We start from the raw sequence: 22,694 nt of genomic DNA, 5'->3' as shown, positions 1-22,694 counted from the left end.
ACAGTGAAGAACTATCTTCGAAAGGCATCTTGCTTGTTCCAATGTACAGAGGATGATTGACTTGACATTCTGACTGGCTTTTTGGATAAATACTGTTAGTTAATCTATACGATCTGATCAAAACTGACATTAATGTCACTGATTGCTGCCTTGGAATTTACTTATAATTCCTTGTTTCTGTTGTAGCTGAATCTTCGATGCCAAACATCATCTGCGTTGGGGTTAACCTATGGAGGTATTCGTAGTCGTTGCCAGAGGGAGGACACATACCAGTAGTGCAATCGTGGATGGTAGAAAATCTTTCCATCTCATGTATTTTCTGGTTCCTTTGTTATGCATAATAGGGAGGTAAAACTGTTATAATTAGGTTCACACCAACAGGGGCTATCTACAACAAGAACGGATCATACATTTCAGACTAGTTGTTTGTTTGACGCTTTAGACTAATTGCACTTTCTTCTTGCAGATTTGATTGGCAGTAAGTTAAAATAGATGCATCTAATTGCTTTTTTATTTTATGCAGTGTGTATGCTTATTATTCCATCATTGGCACTGTGTTCCAAATGAAAAAAATCATATCTTATGACTGTATTGCTTTCTTTAATTACTTGTTTCAACAAACAACTCTCCAAAAAGAAAAAAGAAGAAAAAAAGAGAAATATCTTATTTCAGGATACAAAAGGATTGATCTTAGTTCCTTAGGTTGGGAATTCTGTTAATGAACTTGTTGTCTACTGGGAAGGAACTTTAGCAATTTAATTCTTGTCTTGAACTACATTGTTGAAGAAATCATTGCACTGAGCATCTACTTGGAAGGTTGATTAATAAATATTGATATTATCATTTTTTTCAGTATCTGCAAAATCAAGGTTTTATTGGGAAACCATAGATAACGAAGTGGGCTTATGAGTTCGAACTGATTCAAAGTTTTGTGGATTCTTGGCTCTAAAATCACAACAATTTTAATTTTAGTTCATCTAGTTTTTTTTTCTTGTATCCAAGCTTTATTTTCTCAGACTTTGTCACGGCTTTGTGTTAGTAACTAAATAGTGTGTTATGATATTATTTTAGCAACCAATTCAAATTACATCATTCATCTCTAGTTATTGAATGCATTATCTAGAATTACGTGTAACTGTGTTTGTCTATGTGCTTGTCACTTATTATTTTGTGAGCTATTTGTTCAATCGATAGTAAATTTGACTCGTTATCATGCCTTTGTTTTAGACCAATGTACTTGTTGAAACTGTACTGATTTGTGTAACAGTTAGGTGGTTCTGCTTGGAATAATATTTTTATGGTTGTATTGCATTAATGTGTTTTGTTTATCTTGCTTCAGTTGATTCACAGCCAACCATAGAAGAAACAATTTTAGTAGGTGATGGTCTTATGCTAGGGCTTCCTTAACCTACCATTCCCCCGAAGATTGCATCTTATGTTCTTGAAGGTGTTGATCTATGTGATGGAGTGCTAAGGAATCTTTATTTATGTAAATGATAGTGAATCATGTCATATAACTCTAGTAGTCAAAGTTTTTAAAAGCGTTATGCCCCAAAAGACGCTAAAGTCCTAAAATTCCTGAGGCACTCACCTAGGCACCCGCTCGAGCGAAGCGAAGCACTCTATAATATTAAAATATAAAAAGTATATAATATAATTTTAAAATATATTATAATATATAATATATAATATGTTAATAATAGTTTAAATATTAGTACTAGGATTAACAATCCACTGTTAATAGTAGTTATAATAGTGCTCGATAGGGTGGGAGAAGAGGAGTCACTGATGGTGGAAGGTGGGGAACAAGAGGGTGATGGTGACCGAGGAACCTTCGGATGGCGGTAGCGGCGACGGAGGAAGCTATAGGTGGTGGCAGCAGCGGCAGTGAGGCAGTTTGCAAAAGAGCCGATGATCGAGCAGAAGTCCAAAAGCCATCTCGGGATCCACTATGGGGAAATGTCTCATCTAAGCTTCTTTGTCATCAATGCGGTGAAGCTGATATATATATATATAAATAAAGAATATCTTTCTGAGAAGGAATCTTAGTTTATGGGATTTAGACATGTGTGCACAAATAAAAGATGTGGTGTTTTCAAATGTGGATTTAGAGACTACCTTCCCTTTCTTGCATCTCGAAGGGCTTTCTTTCTGTTGCCAACAACTGGATACTTCCTAAGAACAGGAACCTCCCATTCCTATGCTGACTTTGGAGCAGTAGATGTATTAGCAAGAGAAGAAAGGGTGATATTATTAGGTCAAAATGCGTTAGAAGAGCTGATAAAGGGCAACACAGGGTTTTTCCCATTGGAGTAGTGGAAGAGCACCGCTACCGCCATGAATACAGGACTGAATCTGTTTGTCTTAGAGAATAGACTGGAATGGAATGGAAAGCAGGGTGCCTATCTTCTTTGACTTTCCGAACTCAACTCCCGAAAACAAGAATTGTAATGACTTTCCATCTTCCGCTTTTCTACTTGCTTGATCCATTGTTTTTGAGAGTCAGACTAAGATTCTTTCCCGCCTTACTTTGAGCTATAGCCCTACCCGGACTTTCTACTGCGGATTCCCTGGTCGACTTTCCGAGCACCCGAACGCGATCAAAAAATGAAACGGGACTTGCGGTTCCAGCAGACTTGAGCACCGCTTATGATCTTGATCTGCTGGGAGCAGCTGAAACAAAGAAGAGTCTGGTCCGCTCTGAATGAAGGCCCTAAGAGTAGAATTGATTGTGTCATGGCGTGATGAAGAAGAACTTAGATGATGACAATGGAGCTAGTCACAGAGCTTAGTCATAGGTGAAACTATTATCCCGATGCATGAAAGCGAAGTTCACCTACTGATGAGAGAAGCAATCCTCCTTCCTTCTAGGGCTCGGCGAAGGAGACTTCCGGACAGATGCGCTTGCGCCCGCTATACTTCTTCCTTTTTTGAGTTCGAGGTGCAGTAAAAGCAAGAATTCTGATCTAATAATATAGATATGACAATTCTGGTATCTTTCCGAGAGTCTGTTAAACTAAAGGTTGAGATGGATTATTGGGACCGCCCGCCGATGCAAGGATTTCTTCAAGGAGTCAAGGAGAGCTCTTAGAAGGAAAGAACGTATCGAATCGACCACACTAAGCGAAAGCCCCTGATCGATTAGATTAAGACCTACAAAGATGGGGAACATACTAATGAGAGAGCCGCTTTTGCCCTTGATTGTTCGTTGCGCTATTGCTAGTTCTCAGTAGTGACTAGCTCCATGCACCTTACCCTGGAAGCCGCGGACAGCGGCAGCGGCAGTGGAGGAAGTTGCGGATGGCGGTGGCAGCGATAGAGAAAGTTGTGGACCTGTCCCTCGACAGCGGAGAGAGCTGCGCACAAAAAAGACAGTGGCTAAGGAGGAAGATTTGGACCTTTACATCGGTGGTAGAGGACTTTGTCGGTAACGCAAGAGGAAGATTGGACCTTCCATCGGCTGCAGAGGATGCAGCGGCGGATCCTAGGGTTTATCGAGTGAGTTGGGGGAGCAGGGTGGGTTTGATGTTTACTATTGGACTTAGTTGATTCGATTGAACCGACCAACTCACTATTGAATTGAACCAGAGTCCAAAATCTGGTTCGACTTGTTGGATTCAATTAAGCGCTCGCTTGAGGCGCTCAGCACCTTGGCTCAGTCAAGTGCCTAGGTGAGTGCCTGGGCGCCTTTTAAAAACACTGGTGCTAGTATCCATCTCATCACCAAAAAAAGAAATTGATGTGATTGAATCATTCACCTTTATTTTGAACATTACCATGGAACTCAGTAAATGCTTTAGGTTTGCAAATTAATGATATCGAATCATTTTGCCAAGATGGGATTGTCTTGTATCGAGAGTGTGCTGCGAAAAGGGTTGGTAACATTTATGTATTCTTTCATTGTGTTATACAAAATTCTATTTGGTCCTTCGAATTGATATTTGACTTGTCTGTGGGACAAATTTCTAATAGGGTAAAGAGCTAAGACAGAGACTTTCAGATAGTGAACATAAATTGGGATTGTCCATGCCCATTGAAGAAGCAAAGGAAAGAGCTGCTCAACTTTAATCTGAGGTTACATCTTTAGAAAGGTACAATATTTTAGCTTTTTATTGTCTTTCTGATATATGGTAGTCACAATGGTCTAGAGAATGGTAGAATGACAAGTCCCTCCATTGCATCTTTCCTTTTTTCTTTTTTCTTTTTTCTTATAATGTAATCCATGTGTCTTTTCATGGAACATATATGTCATCATACTTGATTAAATATCCAGAATTGCATCTGATATATTTGCAAATGATTGTGGATTAACATTTTATCTACCCCTTTGTTTATTTATCCAACATTGTGGTTCATTTGATAGAAGTGAAAGATAGAAAAAACTATGTGATCTTTATTTTCTTAACTGACCTTTATATGTTCAACCAAAGTGCAGATAGTTGATAGTAACTGTTTACATTTAGAAAAAGCTGTCCTAATAAAAGCTAATATATCACTTAGTACTTATTAAAATGTGGTGTACCTTAGAGTTGGAAGAAAAAATCCATTATATGTGATACAAAGCAATGATTGTTTCTACATTATGGAATTCATTATTAATGATTTTGACTGCAAAATCTTCTTTTCTTAGCTAATTATAAAGTTCCATTTATATTATGAACTCTTCTAGGCACATGATTCTTGCAAGTGGAATTCAAGGCATGGAAGGATTTCATCAGCGCTGGAGTTTGCATGGACACCTTGAGGATACTGAGTACCTCTCTAATTTTTTCATGTTTTTAGTGAATTATCTTTATTGTGATAAGTTTCATAAGATTTTACATTACAATTGTACGAAGTCCAATTTTTATTTTGTCATGTCTAATAATGTCATGTCAGCATATCTTATATGTTGTTATTGCCTTATTGGAATATAAGATTGTATAAATTATAAGAACATCTACAGACCAGGAGTTCCCAGTTTAATATCATCATTATATTGATATCAAATACTGGATGAGTTCCCAAATCGTTGACTCAACGATAGACATGCATATAATTCTAGGAGATGGATGCGAAGAGTGAAGGAAACCATATAGCAAACAGTGCGGCCTTGTGCAAGTGTGTGTCTGTTGCTTTTCACTGATAAACTATATTTTATAAACATGAAAGTTTCTTGTATCAGATGTTAAAGCTTATTTTTTTTAACTATCATTTAATGTTAACTATCATTTAATGTTAATATTTTTTTCATGTGCAGAAGAAGATTGGAAGCTTTAAACCAGGGAATAGAAAAGAGGAAAGTTAACATGATCCAGGGAGAGCCTAAACGAGATCCAGTTAGAAAGAAATGGGTTTTTGGGCAGATTTCGTTTGCTCTCTTGTTATTTCGAGTAAGTATATATCAAAGTACATTTGAACTTTTAAGAAATTAATTTATGTTTTGCCTTCGAACTGTTTCTAAGGCAAATATATCTTCATGAGACATCTACATCAGTTCAGCTCATGACCTTCTGCCTCATCTAAAAACAGTTATTTTTTACATGTATCTTATTAGAAAAAATTCTTGCTAAAAATGATTAGTATCCTTATAAAAAAAACATTTTCCTGTACAGATTATGTTGTTGATTTCAAAGGGGTTCTACAGTAGCATTCATGTATTCTAATTAGAATTTGTTCTTTAGCTGCCATAACTCCAGTTCAATCCTGTTTATTACCTGCCTTAACTGGGTGAGTTTGCATTGCATTGTAACGTCAATATGGTTCAGCTGAAGAAGCCAACTGACTTGAAGCTTCCTTTTCTAGTAGATGTCATAAATCAAGCAGTTATGGATTGATGAAGTGTAACCAGAAGAAATCTGGAGACATGAAGGGTCAAATTAGTTAGATTCAATTTTTCTAACTTGCTGACTTCGATTCAAACAAAAAGATGATGTGGAAACAGAACTTCCTGATGGACTTTAAAGGCCCATTTCACCTTCTACCTGAGAACTACTGGATGAGGTGTCTCCTCCTCCACCAACCCTAACCAAACACCATCACAATGTGTCATAATTCTTACAAAGACTGCAAAAAGTACTTTAAATAGTGGGCTAGTTCAGCTAGCTGTCAAAAAGGTTAGAGCAGTTATCTATGACTCCTTTAACTTCCGTTATCTGCATGTACATGTCATTACCAAATCAATTGGAATACAAACCTGCAATGAAGGAGTTCTTCTCATCAAGGAAAGCAACCCTCTCATTGTGGAAGAAGGCTTGTGCTGCAAGCATTGATGCAATTTTCGTGGTGATCCGGTGGGTGTAACAACTCCCACAGAGATGTACTGCTAACTGTCTTTCTAGAGTTTGATTAAGGACCTGCATTCACTGTCTCCACAAATACAAAACCTAATCTTCCAACCTCAAACAAACCCATTGCTGGTGTGCATATATAAGCCAACCCCCTTCATGCTCTGTTCCATCATCACCACCGCCACCCATAACAGGATTGAGTTGAGACATGGAGGTTCTCAAGGACTCAATCATCCAATGCTTGCTGTTGTTGCTGCTGTTTGGCTGTGCCAGTGCTGAAGTCCACCACCATGAGTTCGTGGTATGTCTGTCGTATGTGCTTATTGTTACATCTCCTCGTTCCTGTGTCGTGTGTACGTGTTTTGAGTCAAGTCGTGCGTGTGCGCGCGCGCAGGTGGAAGCGACGCCAGTGAAGAGGCTGTGCAGGACCCACAACATCATCACAGTCAACGGCCAGTATCCCGGCCCGACACTGGCGGTCAGGGACGGGGACACGCTCGTGGTCAACGTCATCAACCGGGCCAAGTACAACGTCACGCTTCACTGGTACCTCCTGCCCGGTTCATGCATGCACGTAGACGCTGTTTTTGGTTTGGTTCAGGAGAGATCTGATGGCCGGGTGGCGGTGTTGTTGGCAGGCACGGCGTTCGGCAGCTGCGGACGGCGTGGGCTGACGGCCCCGAGTTCGTGACGCAGTGCCCCATCAGGCCCGGCGGCAGCTACAAGTACCGGTTCACGATCGAGGAGCAGGAAGGCACGCTGTGGTGGCACGCGCACAGCTCCTGGCTCAGAGCCACCGTCCACGGCGCTCTCATCATCTACCCTAAACATGGCTCCTACCCTTTCCCTAAGCCCAAGAAAGAAATCCCCGTTATCCTTGGTACTATACCTCTTCCTCCTCTTCTTCTTCTTCAAAGGGTTCAAGCGGACGTAACTCTGCAAACACATGGTTACATGGCCACACCAAGTTCTTGAATATGACGTAAAGAAGAGAAGAGTGACTTGTATAATGACACATCTCTGAAATCTTCTTGATGAATCATCTGTTCAACAGGGGAGTGGTGGAACGAGGATCCCATTCGTGTAGTGCGGCGGGCGGCGAGGACCGGAGCCGCCCCAAATGTGTCCGATGCCTTCACAATCAATGGCCAGCCCGGCGATCTCTACAAATGCTCCAACAAAGGTAACATTTTATTGTCAGTGAGAGGTGGTGATGATGGTGCTGTTCTCATGGTAGAGAGTGATCGTATGTGGTACACCTTACAGAGACGACGGTGTTCACGGTGGCGCCCGGTGAGACCAACCTGCTGCGGTTCATCAACGCGGCCCTCAACAACGAGCACTTCATCAGCATCGCTGGCCACAAAATGACGGTGGTGGCGGCCGACGCCGCCTACACCAAGCCCTTCACCACCTCGGTCCTTATGCTGGCGCCGGGGCAGACGACCGACGTGCTCCTCACAGCCGACCAGCCGGCCGGGCGCTACTACATGGCCGCCCACGCCTACGCCAGCGCTCGCGGCGTCGCCTTCGACAACACCACCACCACCGCCATTCTCGAGTACACCAACAGCGGGTGCCCCACCAAGAACCGCCCCGGAGTCCGCCCAGCGTTCCCGGTGCTCCCGGCCTTCAACGACACGCCCACCGCCACTGCCTTCGCCGCCGGCATCAGAAGCCCACGCCCCGTCAAGATACCTAGCCCCATCGACCACCACCTCTTCTTCACCGTTGGACTGGGCCTGTTCAACTGCCCACCCGGCCGGCGCTGCAGCGGCCCCAACGGAACCCGTTTCGGCGCCAGCATGAACAACGTCTCCTTCCAGCTGCCCACCCGCCTCTCCATCCTGCAAGCCTATCACCTGGGAGTGCGGGGGGTGTTCACCACCGACTTCCCGGCGGCGCCACCGGTGCAGTTCGATTACACCGCCGCCAACATCAGCCGGGCGCTGTGGCAGCCTGTGCCAGGGACGAAGTTGTACCCGCTCAAGTACGGGTCGGTGGTGCAGCTGGTGCTGCAGGGCACCAACATCTTCGCGGGGGAGGAGCACCCCATGCACATCCACGGGTACCACTTTTACGTGCTGGCGACCGGGTTCGGCAACTTCGACCCCGCGAGGGACGCCGCCAGCTTCAACCTGGTGGACCCGCCGCTGCGGAACACGGTGGGGGTGCCGGTGAACGGGTGGGCGGTGATCCGGTTCGTGGCGGACAACCCGGGGGTGTGGCTGATGCACTGCCACCTCGACGTGCACATCACCTGGGGCTTGGCCATGGCGTTCCTGGTGGAGAACGGCGTCGGCAAGCTGCAGTCTCTGGAGCCGCCTCCGGCTGACCTTCCTCGGTGCTGATCGACGTTCCAAATCCACAGTCGTGTCTTCGTAATTTGCAGTCCTCGTGTTGTATTGTGGCACTGTCATCTGCTCTTCTTCTTCTTCTTCTTCTTCTGGTTTGTTTGGCGATCGAAGTCAGTCACTATTGAGTTGCCAAGTCTCTCATTGATCTGTTGCAATGTTTAGATCTCGTAAACATGATTTGTAGCACATTATAATCATTAAAAATGATGAAGCATTTTAGATCCGTCATTCAAGTTTAACAGAAACAAAAAAAAAGGATCAATCATCCATCGCGATTGTGGTCTTTAGAAAAAGAAAGTTGATATGGAAGCCAACAAACGCACCCACTAATGATTCCTCCTTCAACTTTCTCTTACTAAAACTTGGAATTGCTCGACTTCGGCTCGACACTCCCTACCTAAATCTGCTGCATAAGATTCTCCCACGGAATGATGCTAAACTAATTAGTCTTATCATTTCAAACTAATCCACCTCGTTGACTAATCCTATCTTTGATGTGCAATCAATCGTAGACTTGGGATCAGACCTGGAAATGTATTCTAATCATCTATCAGGATAATAATTACCTTATAGCTTAATGCACTACGATAAGAAGCCATGCAGCTCATCAGTCTACCCAGACGTGCACAGTGTTCCACACTTGTGATCCTTTAATTTAAACTTCTCTCGGTCTACGAGAAAGCTTTGCTCAAAACTCTTTCATCTTCTTTTGCCCTCATCCAAAACTAAACTTGCCAATCTCATTCAAACCCAACCTTTCTGTCACTGCATAAGGTTAAAGTGAGCTTCTAAAAGCCATTGCTCTCCCTAAATGCTGTTTCAATTCGGAATTAGATCCTAAAGAAGAAGACTGATCTCATCTTCAAATCCAAGGAGATCATTGTTGTGGTAGTCATTCTTGAGCTTTAGTTTAAAAGTTCCTTCCTTAAGCATCTCTCTCTTTATGGTGGCAAAGCACAGTCTCGCTTTTGGTCTTGTTGGAGTCCTTTTGTTGCGCCAATGTAATATCAATCTTTGATGCTGCCAAAGGCGACTGCTTTAGGAAATAGATTGTGGAATCATCTTTGAAGATTTGTGATGTGTTGGTGAAGAGAACAGAAAGAGAATAGAACACAACACATCATTCGACAAGAACACTCACGGATCATTCATGTCCATGACACAATAAAAGCTCTCTCTCTCTCTCTCTACTAAAGCAATAGTAGTAGTAGGAGTAGCAGCAGTCAACACAAGGAAGAGGAAGACTACGTACCTTGGTCTCTCTTCCTTCTCTCAACGCTTACAATGGAGGCATCTCAAGCAACCAGTGAGCCCGTTCATTCTTCCAAACCTGCCACCAAGCGAAGCCTGTTGAGATCTCTCATGGAGGCCACAGCCGGCGCCACGGCGGTCTCCACCGTCCCCGACAGCTCCCCTTCGTTCAAGGAGGACACCTACCTCCTCTCCACCCTCAAGTCGTCCGAGCAGAAGGCACTTCGGGAGCTCAAGCAGCTCCTCTCCGCCTCCCCCACGCCCATCTCCATGTGGGGCGTGCCACTCGCCCCCTCTGCGCCCGGCGACGACCGGGCCGACGTCGTCCTCCTCAAGTTCCTGCGAGCCCGCGACTTCGACGCGGGGCAGGCGCACGACATGTTGCTGCGGTGCGCGGAGTGGCGACGGGAGTTCGGCGCCGACGGGGTGGCGGAGGAGGAGCTGGTGGGGTTCAAGGAGCTGGAGGGCGTGGTGGCGTACATGCACGGCTGGGACCGGCGCGGCCACCCCGTGTGCTACAACGCCTACGGCGTATTCAGGGATAAGGCCGTGTACGAGAGCGTGCTGGGCAACCCCGAGAAGCTGAAGCGCTTCCTCCGGTGGCGCATCCAGGTCATGGAGCGCGGCGTCCGCCTGCTCCAGCTCCGTCCCGGCGGCGTCAACTCCATTATCCAGGTCACCGACCTCAAGGACATGCCCAAGCGCCAGCTCCGCGCCGCCTCCAATCGCATCCTCTCCCTCTTTCAGGACAATTACCCTGAAATGGTCACGAGAAAGGTCAGCGCACGGCGAGCTCTCTTCTTTGCTTCATCTCTGTTCTCTAACCAGCCCTTCCACCTCCACACCAGGTGTTCGTCAACGTGCCGTGGTATTTTACCGTGATGTACTCAATGATCGGTCCATTTCTGACGGAGAGGACGAAGAGCAAGTTCGTGATCGCCAGAGAAGGGCATGTGGCTGAGACACTCTACAGGTAATCTATCCAAACTTCTCTGCTCAGTGATCTCTGTTACAACATGCGTTGGCTGCAGGTTCATCAGGCCGGAGTTCGTGCCGGTGCAGTACGGAGGGCTGAGCAGGCCCGGGGATCTCCAGAACGGCCCACCCAAGCCAGCCACCGAGTTCACCATCAAAGGTGGAGAAAGAATGAGCCTTGAGATCGACGGCATTGAGGTAAACTGATCTCCACTTGTCTTCTCCGGTTGGCCGTAGACCACTGCACTGTGATTGAATCGTGGACCAGGGAGGGGCGACCATCACCTGGGACATGGTGGTGGGAGGATGGGACTTAGACTACGGCGCTGAGTACGTGCCGAGCGACGCTGGAGGCTACACGGTCGTCGTGGAGAAGACGAGGAGAATTCCGGCCACGGCAGATGAGCCGATCCACCATGTGTTCACTGCCAAGGAGGCAGGGAAGATGGTGCTGTCCGTAGACAACACCAACTCGAGGAGAAGGAAGGTGGCTGCTTACAGATACTTCGTCTGCGGATCATCATCTTCTTAGATGTTTTACATTCCTTGCTCTGAGTTATCCGAGTAGTGTAGGCTTTTAGTCTTTGTGTGTCCATTAGAGATTGAAATCATAGCTGGCACTGCACTGGTTGACTTTCTTGTTGACGTCAACGTGTTCAATCCGTATACTGTTGAAGCTGATCTTAATCAATCAGTCCGTTGGTATAAACTTAGAATCAAAGGAGATTTCCTCTTCGTGATTTATTTGCTATTTATTTATAACCCTATTTTAATAACTTTTGATACTTCTATATACCCCTTCTTGAATGGACTTAAATTATCTAATTATCTTTGTCATTTTTTTCTCCTCCTTCTGAGTGGCAAAGAGTAATATCATATTAGGCAAATATAAATATCTTCTTCGTCGAGCAACTATCAATGATTGACGTCAAGCGATGTCGATATTAACGACGTTGGATGATAAATGATTCCGACCGACGAATGAAATAAGAAGGTGTAAAAATAAAATTATGATTGATAATTGAGAGATAATAAATAATAAAATTAAATTTATTATTTATTAGAGAGTTACCAATAACCAAATGGGGTTACCAATAGCAAACATCCTAATAAATCAATGTAGCATTCTTTACCCTGCTAAGATAGAGACTAAGAAACAGTGGCAATGGTAGCCTATACCATTTGACTTACCTTCACAAACCATGTCAACCGAAACAAGAAGAATTGTAGGCCTTCTATAAGATGTGTTGGCAGTGACAGCCAGCAGAAGCTTCCCATGGAGTCAACAAAGAAGACAAATTGACCTATCAGAGACGACTTTGCCAGGGAGTTTGGAGGAGAATGTTTCAAGGCTTACATCTGTTGCAACTCTGGCCATCAACTCAAACTAATAAGATTATTTTATTCTCGCAAGCATCATTGACTCTCTTGTCTTCTCTTTCCTTCTTCTTCTTCTTCTCATCTCAACCATTTTAGAACAAGTCTTTATATGCTTCATCATGCATCGACTGAGTTGGAATTGTCGTCGGTCTATGAAGAGACATGATCATATGAACTTGAAACCCTATTAAGCTGAGAGCAGATTACCACTTCATGATCTATATTGACAGCATCACTTGTGCAGAATAAATCAATGAAATATATTGCTATTTTCCTGTAATTTTCTAAGACATGGTTAACATGACAAACAGTTTACGTCAATCTCTGATCTACATCGACTCGAGGAACATGTTTTGTCGGAATCTGAGTCTTAGTAGGGGAAGAGGTTAACATGGTCAGCCATGACTGAAGAGGTTAACATGTTAGTCATGACATGTTCTTTGATAGTCGTTTTTAATATATTTAATTTTATAATTTTATATTTTTTTTAATCTTAATAATTTAAGTTATTATAAAAAATTATCATATGATTTATATCTTATCATACTAAGCATTTTTAGAGTCTCTTTTTTAGTTTAATTATATCTTTTAAAATTTTTTTCCCTTTTTTATAATTTTATTAATTTTTAAAATATGATCTTATAGTAAAAAATATTTTTTTGGACATCCTCGCACTAACTCTTTATCAAGAATCTCCTTTGTCAAGCTCTTAATCTTATTAATAATTATAACCTAAATAATATTAATATTATCCTCATTTAAATTTCAAATCATCTTTTTTTATATTTTATTCTTAAAAATATTTATATTATCATCTTTAAAATTTTATTATCTAGTCTTAGTAAATTTTTTTCTATCTTATTTTATTTTATTTTCTATAGTAAATATCTAATGTCATCAATCTATGATTCGTTAAACTTTCGTCAGGTATAACTTTATAATTCTCACAAGTAACTTTATCTATATTTCTAACAAAAAAAAAATCTACTTAACTATGGTTCTAAGCACTCTTATAGGTAATTAAATATTTATCTTTATTCTTAAAGTGAGTATTTATAATTATAAGATCATACGAAATTATAAAATCTAAAATCATACCACCATCTTTATTCATCTTCCCATAACTAAAACCTCCTACACCTCTCTATATTCAACATATGTTTTCTCTCTATAATAATTTAAATCTCCTTTAATCATAAGTTTTTCAATTGTATACATTCGATATCATCTAAGGTTTTTTAATATTCTTTTTTTTTTAATATAATATTTTATATATTATATTAATTTTTATTAATATCAATCCAAAACAAATGAGAGAACCCTTAACTTCTCGACACAACATACATCGATGTGATGAGTGACCTTCTAACCCATCATCATTTGTAATTCGAGAACACCTAGGTAATAAAGGTATATTACATCACTTTCAGATATTGATCTAGCTCTATATTAAAATCAATTAAAATTTATATTCATAAAAAATATATTATAATTTTGCGTTCATAGTCAGTGACCTAACACAAACTCCACTTTTTTTATCCGAACTTAGGATCGACATTGATGATATTTGATAATTGATAGATCATTATTATTTGTGATAATTGAGATACCATAAATAATATATTTATATTTTATTATTTATTAGAGAGTTATTAATATTTAAATAGGGTTACCAAGCAAACTTCATAATAATAAATCAATGTAGCATTCTTTATCCTGCTAACATAGAGACTAAGAAACAGTGGCAATTGTAGCCTATACCATTGACTTACCTTCACAAACCATGTCAACCAAGACAGGAATATGTGTAGGCCTTCTGAAACATGTGTCGGCAGTGACAGTCAGCAGAAGATTTCCATGGAGTCAACAAAAAGGACAAGTTGACCTACCAGATACGACTTTGCCAGTGTGTCCGGCCAACACGTGGAGGAGAATCCTACCGCCTTAGATCTTTGACTTTGACTTCACTGAGATCTTGTTCATCTGTGTGATGAGAATGTTTCAGGCTTACAGCTGTTGCAACTCTGGTCATCAACTCAAACTAATCAGACTAGTTTTTTCTTGTAAGCATCGTGTACTCTCGTCTTCCCTTTCCTTCTCATTTCAACCATTTTAGACCACTAGAGAACCAAGCAAGAACAAGTGTTTCTATGTTTCATCATGCATCATTTGAGTTGGAATTGTAGTCGATCTATGAAGAGACATGATCATATGAACTTGAGACCCTACGAAGCTGAGAGCAGATTACTACTCGATGATCTATATTGGCAGCATCACTTGCACAGAATAAATCAGTGAAATATATCGCTATTTTCCTGTAATTTTCTAAGACACGGTTCACATGGCAAACAGTTTACATCAATCTCTGCTCGACACAGACTCGAGAAACATGTTCTGTAGGAATCCGTGTGTTAGTAGGGGAAGAGGTTAACATGATCAGCCATGGCTGAATCAGGTTGAGGTGTTCTAGCTGCAGGAACATCATGGTTGTGCTTTCCCTCGTACGTGGTGATCACCGATCTCGGGTCGTTTGATGCCCTCTCCACATGCTTCCTAACCGGGCAGCCATTACTGGTGCACTTGTAGTAGCTCCTGTTCATGACATGGTGTGATAGGAAGAGTAGGAAGAGAGACAAGCAGCTCCAAGGAGAAGAAGATGGGAGTGCGAGCTCACCTGGGATTTCGATTCGCCTTGACCACCTTCTGCCCGTACTTCCTCCATCGATATCCATCGTCAAGAATGTCAACGTCGCTGGGAGTCTGCACCACCACTCTCTGCTCACGAACTGTCCTGTTTCCGGGAGCTGAGAAGCACTTACCCTCATCTTCCTTCCTCCTGCAAGATGAACAAAGCCCTTTCTCTCTCATTTCAATTCTCGTGCAAAAGCATCGAACTGAGTCATGTGCCGAAGCTTACGAGCGCTTCGCGTCGTGCTCGTCGTCGTCGAATTCCTTTGCCTCAGATCCACAACAAGAAACTGATGAATTCTCAGGTGTCAGAACTGGATCAGCAAAGCAATGATCGGATGTCTGGGAAGGCAGAGGAGCCGAAAGCTTTCTGGTGGACAGAGGCTTTGGGTGGTTGTGGCTGCCCTTGTACACGATCTCAGTAATCTCTCCATCAATGGACATCTCCACCTTCTTCTTCGTTGGGCAATCGGGATAAGTGCACTTGTAATAGCCGACCGGGTTCTCGCTTCCCTTAATCTGTTTCTGGCCATACTTCCTCCAGTTGTATCCATCATCTGATCTCCTCTGCCCTCTCACGGCCTGAGAAAAACTTGCATGAATTGGGACAACATCTTCAACTTTGACTTCGGGTTTTCGTTCTCCTCCCTGTGATGATCAAAAGACAAATCCAACCTTGACATGTTATCCATGGAATTTAAGCACAGAAGCATCATTACTACATGGAATTCTTATCAAAGACTTTGCCTGGGTTTGGAAACAGAAGTCGGAGTAGGCTCCATCCTGTGAATTAGCAGAGAAGCTCCAGTTCAGATGCTGTGCAGGGAGAGAACCAGTGGTTGGAGAAGGCAACATCTATGCAGGAGCAGAAGGAAAAGTTAGTCTCACATATCCAATCACATAAATCACATGAGTGAATCATGCTCGGCTTATCAACTTACAGAGGAAGAGGGGAGGAGGAGTGGAGATTCCAAGAGCTCGGCAAGGCTGAGGCTGGTTGGGAAAGAGAAGGAAGCAGATGGAGGAGGAGGGGAGAGAGGCAGGAAGGGAGGAGGTGCAGACTTGAACTTGGATGTGCCACCTGTATCACCCGCTGCCAATTCCCGGCTCATCTCAAGCCTTGTCATGTCCTCGCCTTGGCTATTACCGACGCCTGTCAACAGCTCAGTGAAGGTGGCGTAGATAGACGCAGCTGAGCTCCCCAAGCTCCTCGTGGAAGAAGCCATGGCGACAGAGAGAGAGAGAGAGAGAGAAGAGGAGAAGCTTAATAGTCGTTGAACAGGTGGAGGAAGGTGAGGATTGATATTTGCATAACATATCTCGTAAGTTATACGTCTGTGTTTGTGTGTGTGAGAGAGAGAGAGAGAAAGAGAGTCAAAGTCGTCGGGTTGACTGGTGAACAGGTCGGCTACGCCAGCTTGAAAAGTCCAAAAAAGTGCTTACATGGCTTTGCGAATAATAAGCATGTCTCCATCGCTAAAACACATGGAAGGAATCCAGAAATTTCAATCAAGGAGACGAGAAGAACTAGCCAATGTGACACCGTAGGAACAATCAATGTAATGCCACAACATGAATTGACCATGGCGCCACAATAAGATTGCTTCTTTGCCACTTATATGATCAGGTTTGAGTCACAAGAATAATTTCACTATGAATCCGATATTAGCAAAAGAGATTGATTTTGATATGTTGATTAGAAATTATTTATTTGTTTGTATAGCACCACTGTATGGGCAGATGATGTACATTTGTTACTAACTATTAAATCCTGCTTGGATATTCAATACCCTCCTACATAGAGTCTGCCTTTGACATAATATATTCATGCAAAGATGAGTTTGATAGATTGGGACAAAATAGCATGCAAAGCAATCAAATTCAAAAGCTGAGAAGAGGCTGCATGGAGCTCGATGCTTGGCCAAGATTTGACTCACCTCTCTGTCTTGATTGGTTCATCATGTTGTTCCCTGTTAAAGAGGGCCGTAAACAATTAGTTTGACCAAAGTTGTTTCAAGCAAGCAATCTTATTTTGTCTAATATTTTCATATGAGCAAGCAATCTTATTTTGTCTAATATTTTCAAATGGATGCAAACAACATTCAGGTTAAAGGGATTTAATGGTTCATGCAATTCATCCATTCATCACATCAACATCCAACGCTGAATAGTAGATCACATCGAAAATGTAATTGCGCCGGGTAAAAACATGTTTAGCGGTTGATAACATGCAGACTAAATTTTACATACCATGGTCAAAAGGAGATTTCATTGTGAAAAGAGAGCATCATTTCTTAGCGTAGGTGATGACCATTGGGTTTTGCGGGGTGATCTTGAAACCTTGGAGAGCTTGCATTGCGATTGAAGCCTGCACATCATCGGCGAACTCCACAAATGCAATGCCCGGCTTTGCTTCGATCATGCGGACTTCACTGAAACCAGGGTATTGCTGGAAAAGGATTTGAAGCATCATGCTTGTTGTTTCATGAGGCAGGTTTTGTATGAAAAGGATGTTGTTGGGAGCAGCCATGGGCTCCTGAGAACTGGTCTTTCCTTGGCGAGAAGCTTGCGAAGCCTGTAAACAAGAAAGATTTTTTAGGATCCCTTCTGATCATAGGATATCTTGAGGAATAAACTTTCCAACTTTTAAGGAAATACTCCACACAAATATGACATGAATTTTTCTTCCAATACATAAGAGACTGATATTGGTTCAACTAAAGCTTAAAGCCACATACTGAGGAGTTTAGGGAACACAAGTACCTAAAAAGAAAAGCAATAAATGCCTATTCTGATTACTACTACAGAGGCTTTTCCTGTTAAATAGTCATTGTAGAAAGTTATTTCGGTTTACTTCATCAGAGCTAATGGGTTTTGTGCATGGTTCTTGCTGTTATCAGCATAAAATCAGCTGATGACGTCAATGTTATAGTTAAAAAGGCAGACTGCAGTAAATAGTTCAATGGTAATGGAGTCTATATGTTCTAAGCCTGTAGTATTAGAAGGCAACATGCCGAGCATGTTGCAGGCAATCATGCAATGTAGACCTCAGATGGAATGGAGAGAATCCAGAAGCCTCGATAGCAAGTTTTCAAGATCGGAAGATTGTATGAGAACTAGAGGACATAACATAGATACTTTATGAGGTATTCTGGGCTATTTCATCGTTGCATCAAATCTGCTTACAGTGGAGACACTAAGTTATGCATTTCTTCTCTGATTAATGTCGAACAACTCGCTTGATGCATAGCATGACACCTAATCTAAGGGAGGACACCATGTCAAGTACATGAAGAAAAATTTCTGACAATTTTGTCATGTAGCACACATATCTTTTCCGGAGCTTTGTTTTTATTTTTTTCTTCTTCTTTTTTCGTGCATTTGTTATTTTTTATTTTGTTTGGCAAGGGGGTGGTGTCCAGAGAAGTGGGCAATAGAGAGAAAAACCTGGGCCCAAGATGTACACCAAATCCAAAGTCATAAGAGGTAATGATTACAAACTGATGAGTACACCCCTGGAACCTATGTGGAACTCCAAACTCTGAATCACTAAGAATATTGAAGTTAATAAACAATATCAATACTTGTTAAGAACTTTATCATACTAGAATAGAATCTGGTACACAATTGATAATTACATAATTAAAAATAGAAAGATAAACTATCAACAAACTTTCTAAAATCAAGCTTTATTTCTGTAAGTATTGTGCCCCATGATAAGAATTATCCACTTATTTCTTAACTATAATCTTCCCTAATAAGGATTATCAACTATTGAATAAACCTAATGGCACAGATAGCAACAATATCATTCCGTTTTCAGAACTGGCTTCACTTAAGAGTATTCTAGAGATGAGCAATGACAACTTAGTTCATACTTCCTACATTGGAAGTAAGATTATAATTGCAGTTATATACAGTGTTAAATGGAGTTACTACCATTAGTTTGGCTTTTAGCATTTAAAGTCATAGGATCCATCAAGTTAATGTGTCAATTCTCTCACAAGGGTGGATTGTGACAACTTGTATCAAAGAGAACTTAAAAACGCAAAATGAGTGAATGAGACTCCTACTAATGTGAGGAGGAGCATGAGACAGCAGACACAGCCTTAACCCTACAAGTAGACAGGTGGTTTCTGTGACTCGATGATCACCATAGTTGCGAAGGCTACAGCGAAGGAACAACCATACTGTTGTACCAACGTTTGCCCTCTACAATGTTAAGAAAAAGGCTAATCAAATCTTGAGAACTTTCTTTTTACTTCTTTCTCCTAAGAACAGGACAAAACCTCATCCTAGTGATATCTCCACAGCAAATGCAATCTAATGTTGGATGCCTTTCTGGGAGCTTCAGTAACATAATTTGATATCCGTAGTAATGATCACACTATACTATAGTACCTAGATTAAAAATAGCATAGACCAGGATCACTACTGTAAAGTGCCAATTATATGCATTATGTTGCTCTTATTTATATGATTTTGTTCCACAACTAACATACATGATTGATGGTATCAAATTCACAATAAATGAATTCATTTTAATGTGACAAATAAACTTACAGACAGCCCTCCATTAGTTTGAGCATTAGCAGCAGAAGCAGATTGCTGAGCCTCCTCAAATCGGCGTTTCTTTTCAGCAGCTAAAGCAAGAAAGGCAAAATAAATCATTTTCTGATTGAGAACCCATAAACAATATTATCACAGAGTTATATTTCCATGGAAAAAATCTGGTAAGGGTACATGGTTGCAATATTATGTAGAGCCAAAATTTCAAGGTGAAAAGATATTATGACTACTCAACAGGAAATCCATGCTCATAGAAGGGGAAAGGAGGAGCAAAACTGCCCATATTTTAATTTGTAGACAAGATAATAACTCAAAAAAAGTTTGCAATATAGTAGATTCAAGAACATATTCCATATAGTAGATCCTTCATTTCAATTCTGTAAATTTTATGACTTCTAGAATCCTGTGGTGGCAACTCCAAATGTCTCAGTGAAGGTGTGGTAAAACTAACAAAAAGTAATTGCCAAATAAAATCCACATCACAAAGATTTTGAACATCATTTGGATTTATTCTTCGAACTATTTTGTCTCGAAATTCATGCTTATTTTCAATTAGCAGCATAATTCAAACTTGTTATCCATTTATTGCACATACCTATGGGATAATGCAAATCCTGTGATATTTAATATGGACAACAATCTGCAGGAAGAACAAAAAGTTCTACATGTGAACTAAACACAAAAATGTCATGATTCATCAAGGTATCACAATTATCTACACTGTTCCTTCTTAACCTGTCCTAAAGCTGTTATATGCTAGTTGGTTGGTAACAATTTCCTAGCTCAGACTGCTAGCAGAAGCAATACTTCTCAGAAACTGTTATCCACACTGTTGCTTCTTAACCTATTCTAAAAGTGTTATATGCTAGTTGGTTGGTAATAATATTCCAGCTCAGACTGCTAAGAGAAGCAATACTTCACAGAAACAGTTAGGTGATCAAACTTTTTTTTTTTTCTAATTATATAGAATAAGCTTAAGAATCTATATAGTGACCCTCCAAGATTTCTCAGGGGCTTTGGGATCTAGGGATCAACATCTATGGAACTGAGAAATAAATAGTCTGATATAATATATTACTCTCAGTTGAATAGAAGTACTAGTTGACAGGTGGACCGAGAAGTAATCCTCAATAAAATTAGGAAAATTTGCACAAAAATGAGGGAAAAATAAACAACTTATAGGACTGTCAAAACGCAAACTTCACTGTCATAACTTATTATTTGTAGATGTAATCGAGCATTTATTTCTCAATTCTTTTGTCAATAATTAGATGCTCAAAAAGATACATTGACATTAACAAGTGAGAAAAAGAAAAGCATCTTACTTTAAGCATAGTCGATTAAGAAAGATGAAAGCAAAATGTGCATACCCTTTTCTTCTTGCTTCTTTTTCTTTTCTCTTGGAGCATATGTCCCATCAGCTTTTGCAACACAATCAGATTTTGTTTTTGCATACTGTATTCTCTGCACCAGATATTTAAGCAAATAATTATCAAACAAATTCATAACTTACATAATGCACATGGTGTCCACATATAATTAGATTGACAGCTCAGCAGTGTCTCACTATGATGACAAAATGACCATAAAAAAAGTTTGAACCATATAACAGCACATGTTCTCTTATCTGAGGGGTGGAAGTTTACATTGAAATCATTGTGCTGTCGGTTAACTAGGACTCACCATTGGTTTATCATAGAATGGGAATCTTTGCATTTGTCGTACTGCATTACTAGCAGCTGGAACTTCAGCGAAGACCACCCATGCCTGGCCACGAAGTTTTGGTGTTTTTAGGGTCACCACATCCAAAATTCTTCCATATTGGGAAAATAGAGCATAGAGGGATCGCTTCAGTTCTGCCAACAAAGAAAATCAAAAATCAAAAAAAGTATCCATAACTATCGAATCCACCCATATAGGTATTAGGTGAGTACATTATGAACTGCACCTTCTTGTTTTCATTTTTTTTTTGTATTTTTGTCTTTGAGTTTAGCTAGAGAAATAAGGATTGAGGAGGGACTACAAACTACAAAGTATATAAATATAATACATTACCACAAGCTTCATATCATTCATCCATCTCCAACAAGTAACAAAGTACAATAAATTACAGCAAACTTCCTGAAGGCCACTTTTGTGGTACCAACTTAATGTACATATGGCACAACAATTCCAAGTGTATGTAACACGTACTTATCCGATGGCTTTTCGACTGAAAGCCTAACAAAATTGAAAACAAATCGATTCCTAGCAAAAAACTTGGACCATCTGAAAGACCATGGTTTCCACAAAAGGAAATCCTGCCATTTTCTGTGGCTTTCAAAACAACTTTGCTTGATGAATGAATAGAGAGGGCAGACACTTTGATCTTTTACCATGGCACATTTAAACCCTGGCAACAGATAAATAAGAGACTCTTGGGGCTGCAATATGACAAAAAAGAATTATGTCAACTAGAAAGTCCTGATTTTTACATAAAGGTAATGCTCCCATGGAACTTAAGGTCATAAAAACGCTCAAGTGGCCATAATATATCATTTTCTCCTAATAGGCCCTCATATGTTCTACTAAAATGTCACACTTCGAAACCATCATCTCTAACCCTGGACAAGTTTAAGAAAGAATTAAAAACCTGTTGCAGAGTGTCATACACCTTATTCCAGCTTACAATGTAAAATTCGACAGTGGGTCACTAGTCAGCAGTTACAATTTTCCACATAGCAAGAGTTCGATCCCGTCTTTTACTCATCAGATCATGTTAAGCCACCGATCCATTCAGCAGCAGAACTTTACAATGAATGCACTTGATCTAATGCAAAGAAATAGCGAACAAGATTCACGAGCAAATCGTAGCAACTTAAACATCCTCGAAAAACCCTAAAACAACACTACGAGGAAGAACAAATGCATTGGGAAAATTCACGAAACCTATCAAAGATCGATACAAAGCAAGAGACTTTTACCTTCTTTCTTGACCTTTTCATTCAGATTGTTGATGTAAATTGTTTGATTCGGAGGGATATCGCCGGAAAGCATCGCTACCATCGCCAGAGCCAGCCGAAGCGAGACAGCAAAAATCCCTTTACCTCTGCTTCGGCGGCGGGTAAGAGCAGGATACAATGTGAGTCCCATATATCGTCTCTATCGGTGTATGATATCTACGGACGGTTATCAAATGTGGATCATACAATGATCCGAAAAATGG

At 41.0% G+C, this 22,694-nt stretch overlaps 4 protein-coding genes across 5 annotated transcripts; 2 read left to right on the top strand and 2 right to left on the bottom strand.

The window, feature by feature from the left end:
- The first annotated feature begins 6,415 nt into the window (after window positions 1-6,415).
- LOC135633582 (laccase-3-like) lies at window positions 6,416-8,754 on the top strand. Its single transcript, XM_065143207.1, has 5 exons — window positions 6,416-6,570; window positions 6,664-6,815; window positions 6,908-7,149; window positions 7,324-7,452; window positions 7,536-8,754. Exons 1-5 carry the CDS (start codon window positions 6,478-6,480, stop codon window positions 8,618-8,620), a joined length of 1,701 nt encoding a protein of 566 aa, XP_064999279.1. The 5' UTR covers window positions 6,416-6,477; the 3' UTR covers window positions 8,621-8,754.
- Window positions 8,755-9,832: 1,078 nt separating this feature from the next.
- On the top strand, window positions 9,833-11,523 carry LOC135633584 (patellin-6-like). Its single transcript, XM_065143213.1, has 4 exons — window positions 9,833-10,654; window positions 10,726-10,850; window positions 10,909-11,050; window positions 11,121-11,523. Exons 1-4 carry the CDS (start codon window positions 9,911-9,913, stop codon window positions 11,382-11,384), a joined length of 1,275 nt encoding a protein of 424 aa, XP_064999285.1. The 5' UTR covers window positions 9,833-9,910; the 3' UTR covers window positions 11,385-11,523.
- A 2,926-nt stretch (window positions 11,524-14,449) lies between these two features.
- On the bottom strand, window positions 14,450-16,446 carry LOC135632318 (probable WRKY transcription factor 26). The gene is made up of 5 exons (XM_065140788.1): window positions 15,862-16,446; window positions 15,668-15,775; window positions 15,150-15,568; window positions 14,907-15,068; window positions 14,450-14,824 (listed from the first exon to the last, which is right to left on the bottom strand). Exons 1-5 carry the CDS (start codon window positions 16,144-16,146, stop codon window positions 14,644-14,646), a joined length of 1,155 nt encoding a protein of 384 aa, XP_064996860.1. The 5' UTR covers window positions 16,147-16,446; the 3' UTR covers window positions 14,450-14,643.
- Window positions 16,447-16,585: 139 nt separating this feature from the next.
- On the bottom strand, window positions 16,586-22,636 carry LOC135632320 (U2 small nuclear ribonucleoprotein B''-like). 2 transcript variants are annotated; one of them, XM_065140790.1, is made up of 6 exons: window positions 22,453-22,636; window positions 21,173-21,345; window positions 20,860-20,953; window positions 19,484-19,563; window positions 17,171-17,495; window positions 16,586-16,890 (listed from the first exon to the last, which is right to left on the bottom strand). In XM_065140790.1, the coding sequence occupies exons 1-5, from the start codon at window positions 22,619-22,621 to the stop codon at window positions 17,208-17,210; spliced, it is 804 nt and encodes a 267-aa protein (XP_064996862.1). In that variant the 5' UTR covers window positions 22,622-22,636; the 3' UTR covers window positions 16,586-16,890; window positions 17,171-17,207. The 2 variants fall into 2 exon arrangements, with proteins under 2 accessions (XP_064996862.1, XP_064996861.1); XM_065140789.1 differs by lacking the exon at window positions 16,586-16,890 and having other exon boundaries at window positions 17,085-17,495.
- Window positions 22,637-22,694: the final 58 nt, after the last annotated feature.

This window comes from Musa acuminata, chromosome BXJ3-3 (assembly GCF_036884655.1).
Source record: "Musa acuminata AAA Group cultivar baxijiao chromosome BXJ3-3, Cavendish_Baxijiao_AAA, whole genome shotgun sequence".
NCBI lineage: Eukaryota > Viridiplantae > Streptophyta > Magnoliopsida > Zingiberales > Musaceae > Musa > Musa acuminata.
Note: the sequence above shows the minus strand (reverse complement) of the source record. Positions and strands in the feature narration are given on the sequence as shown.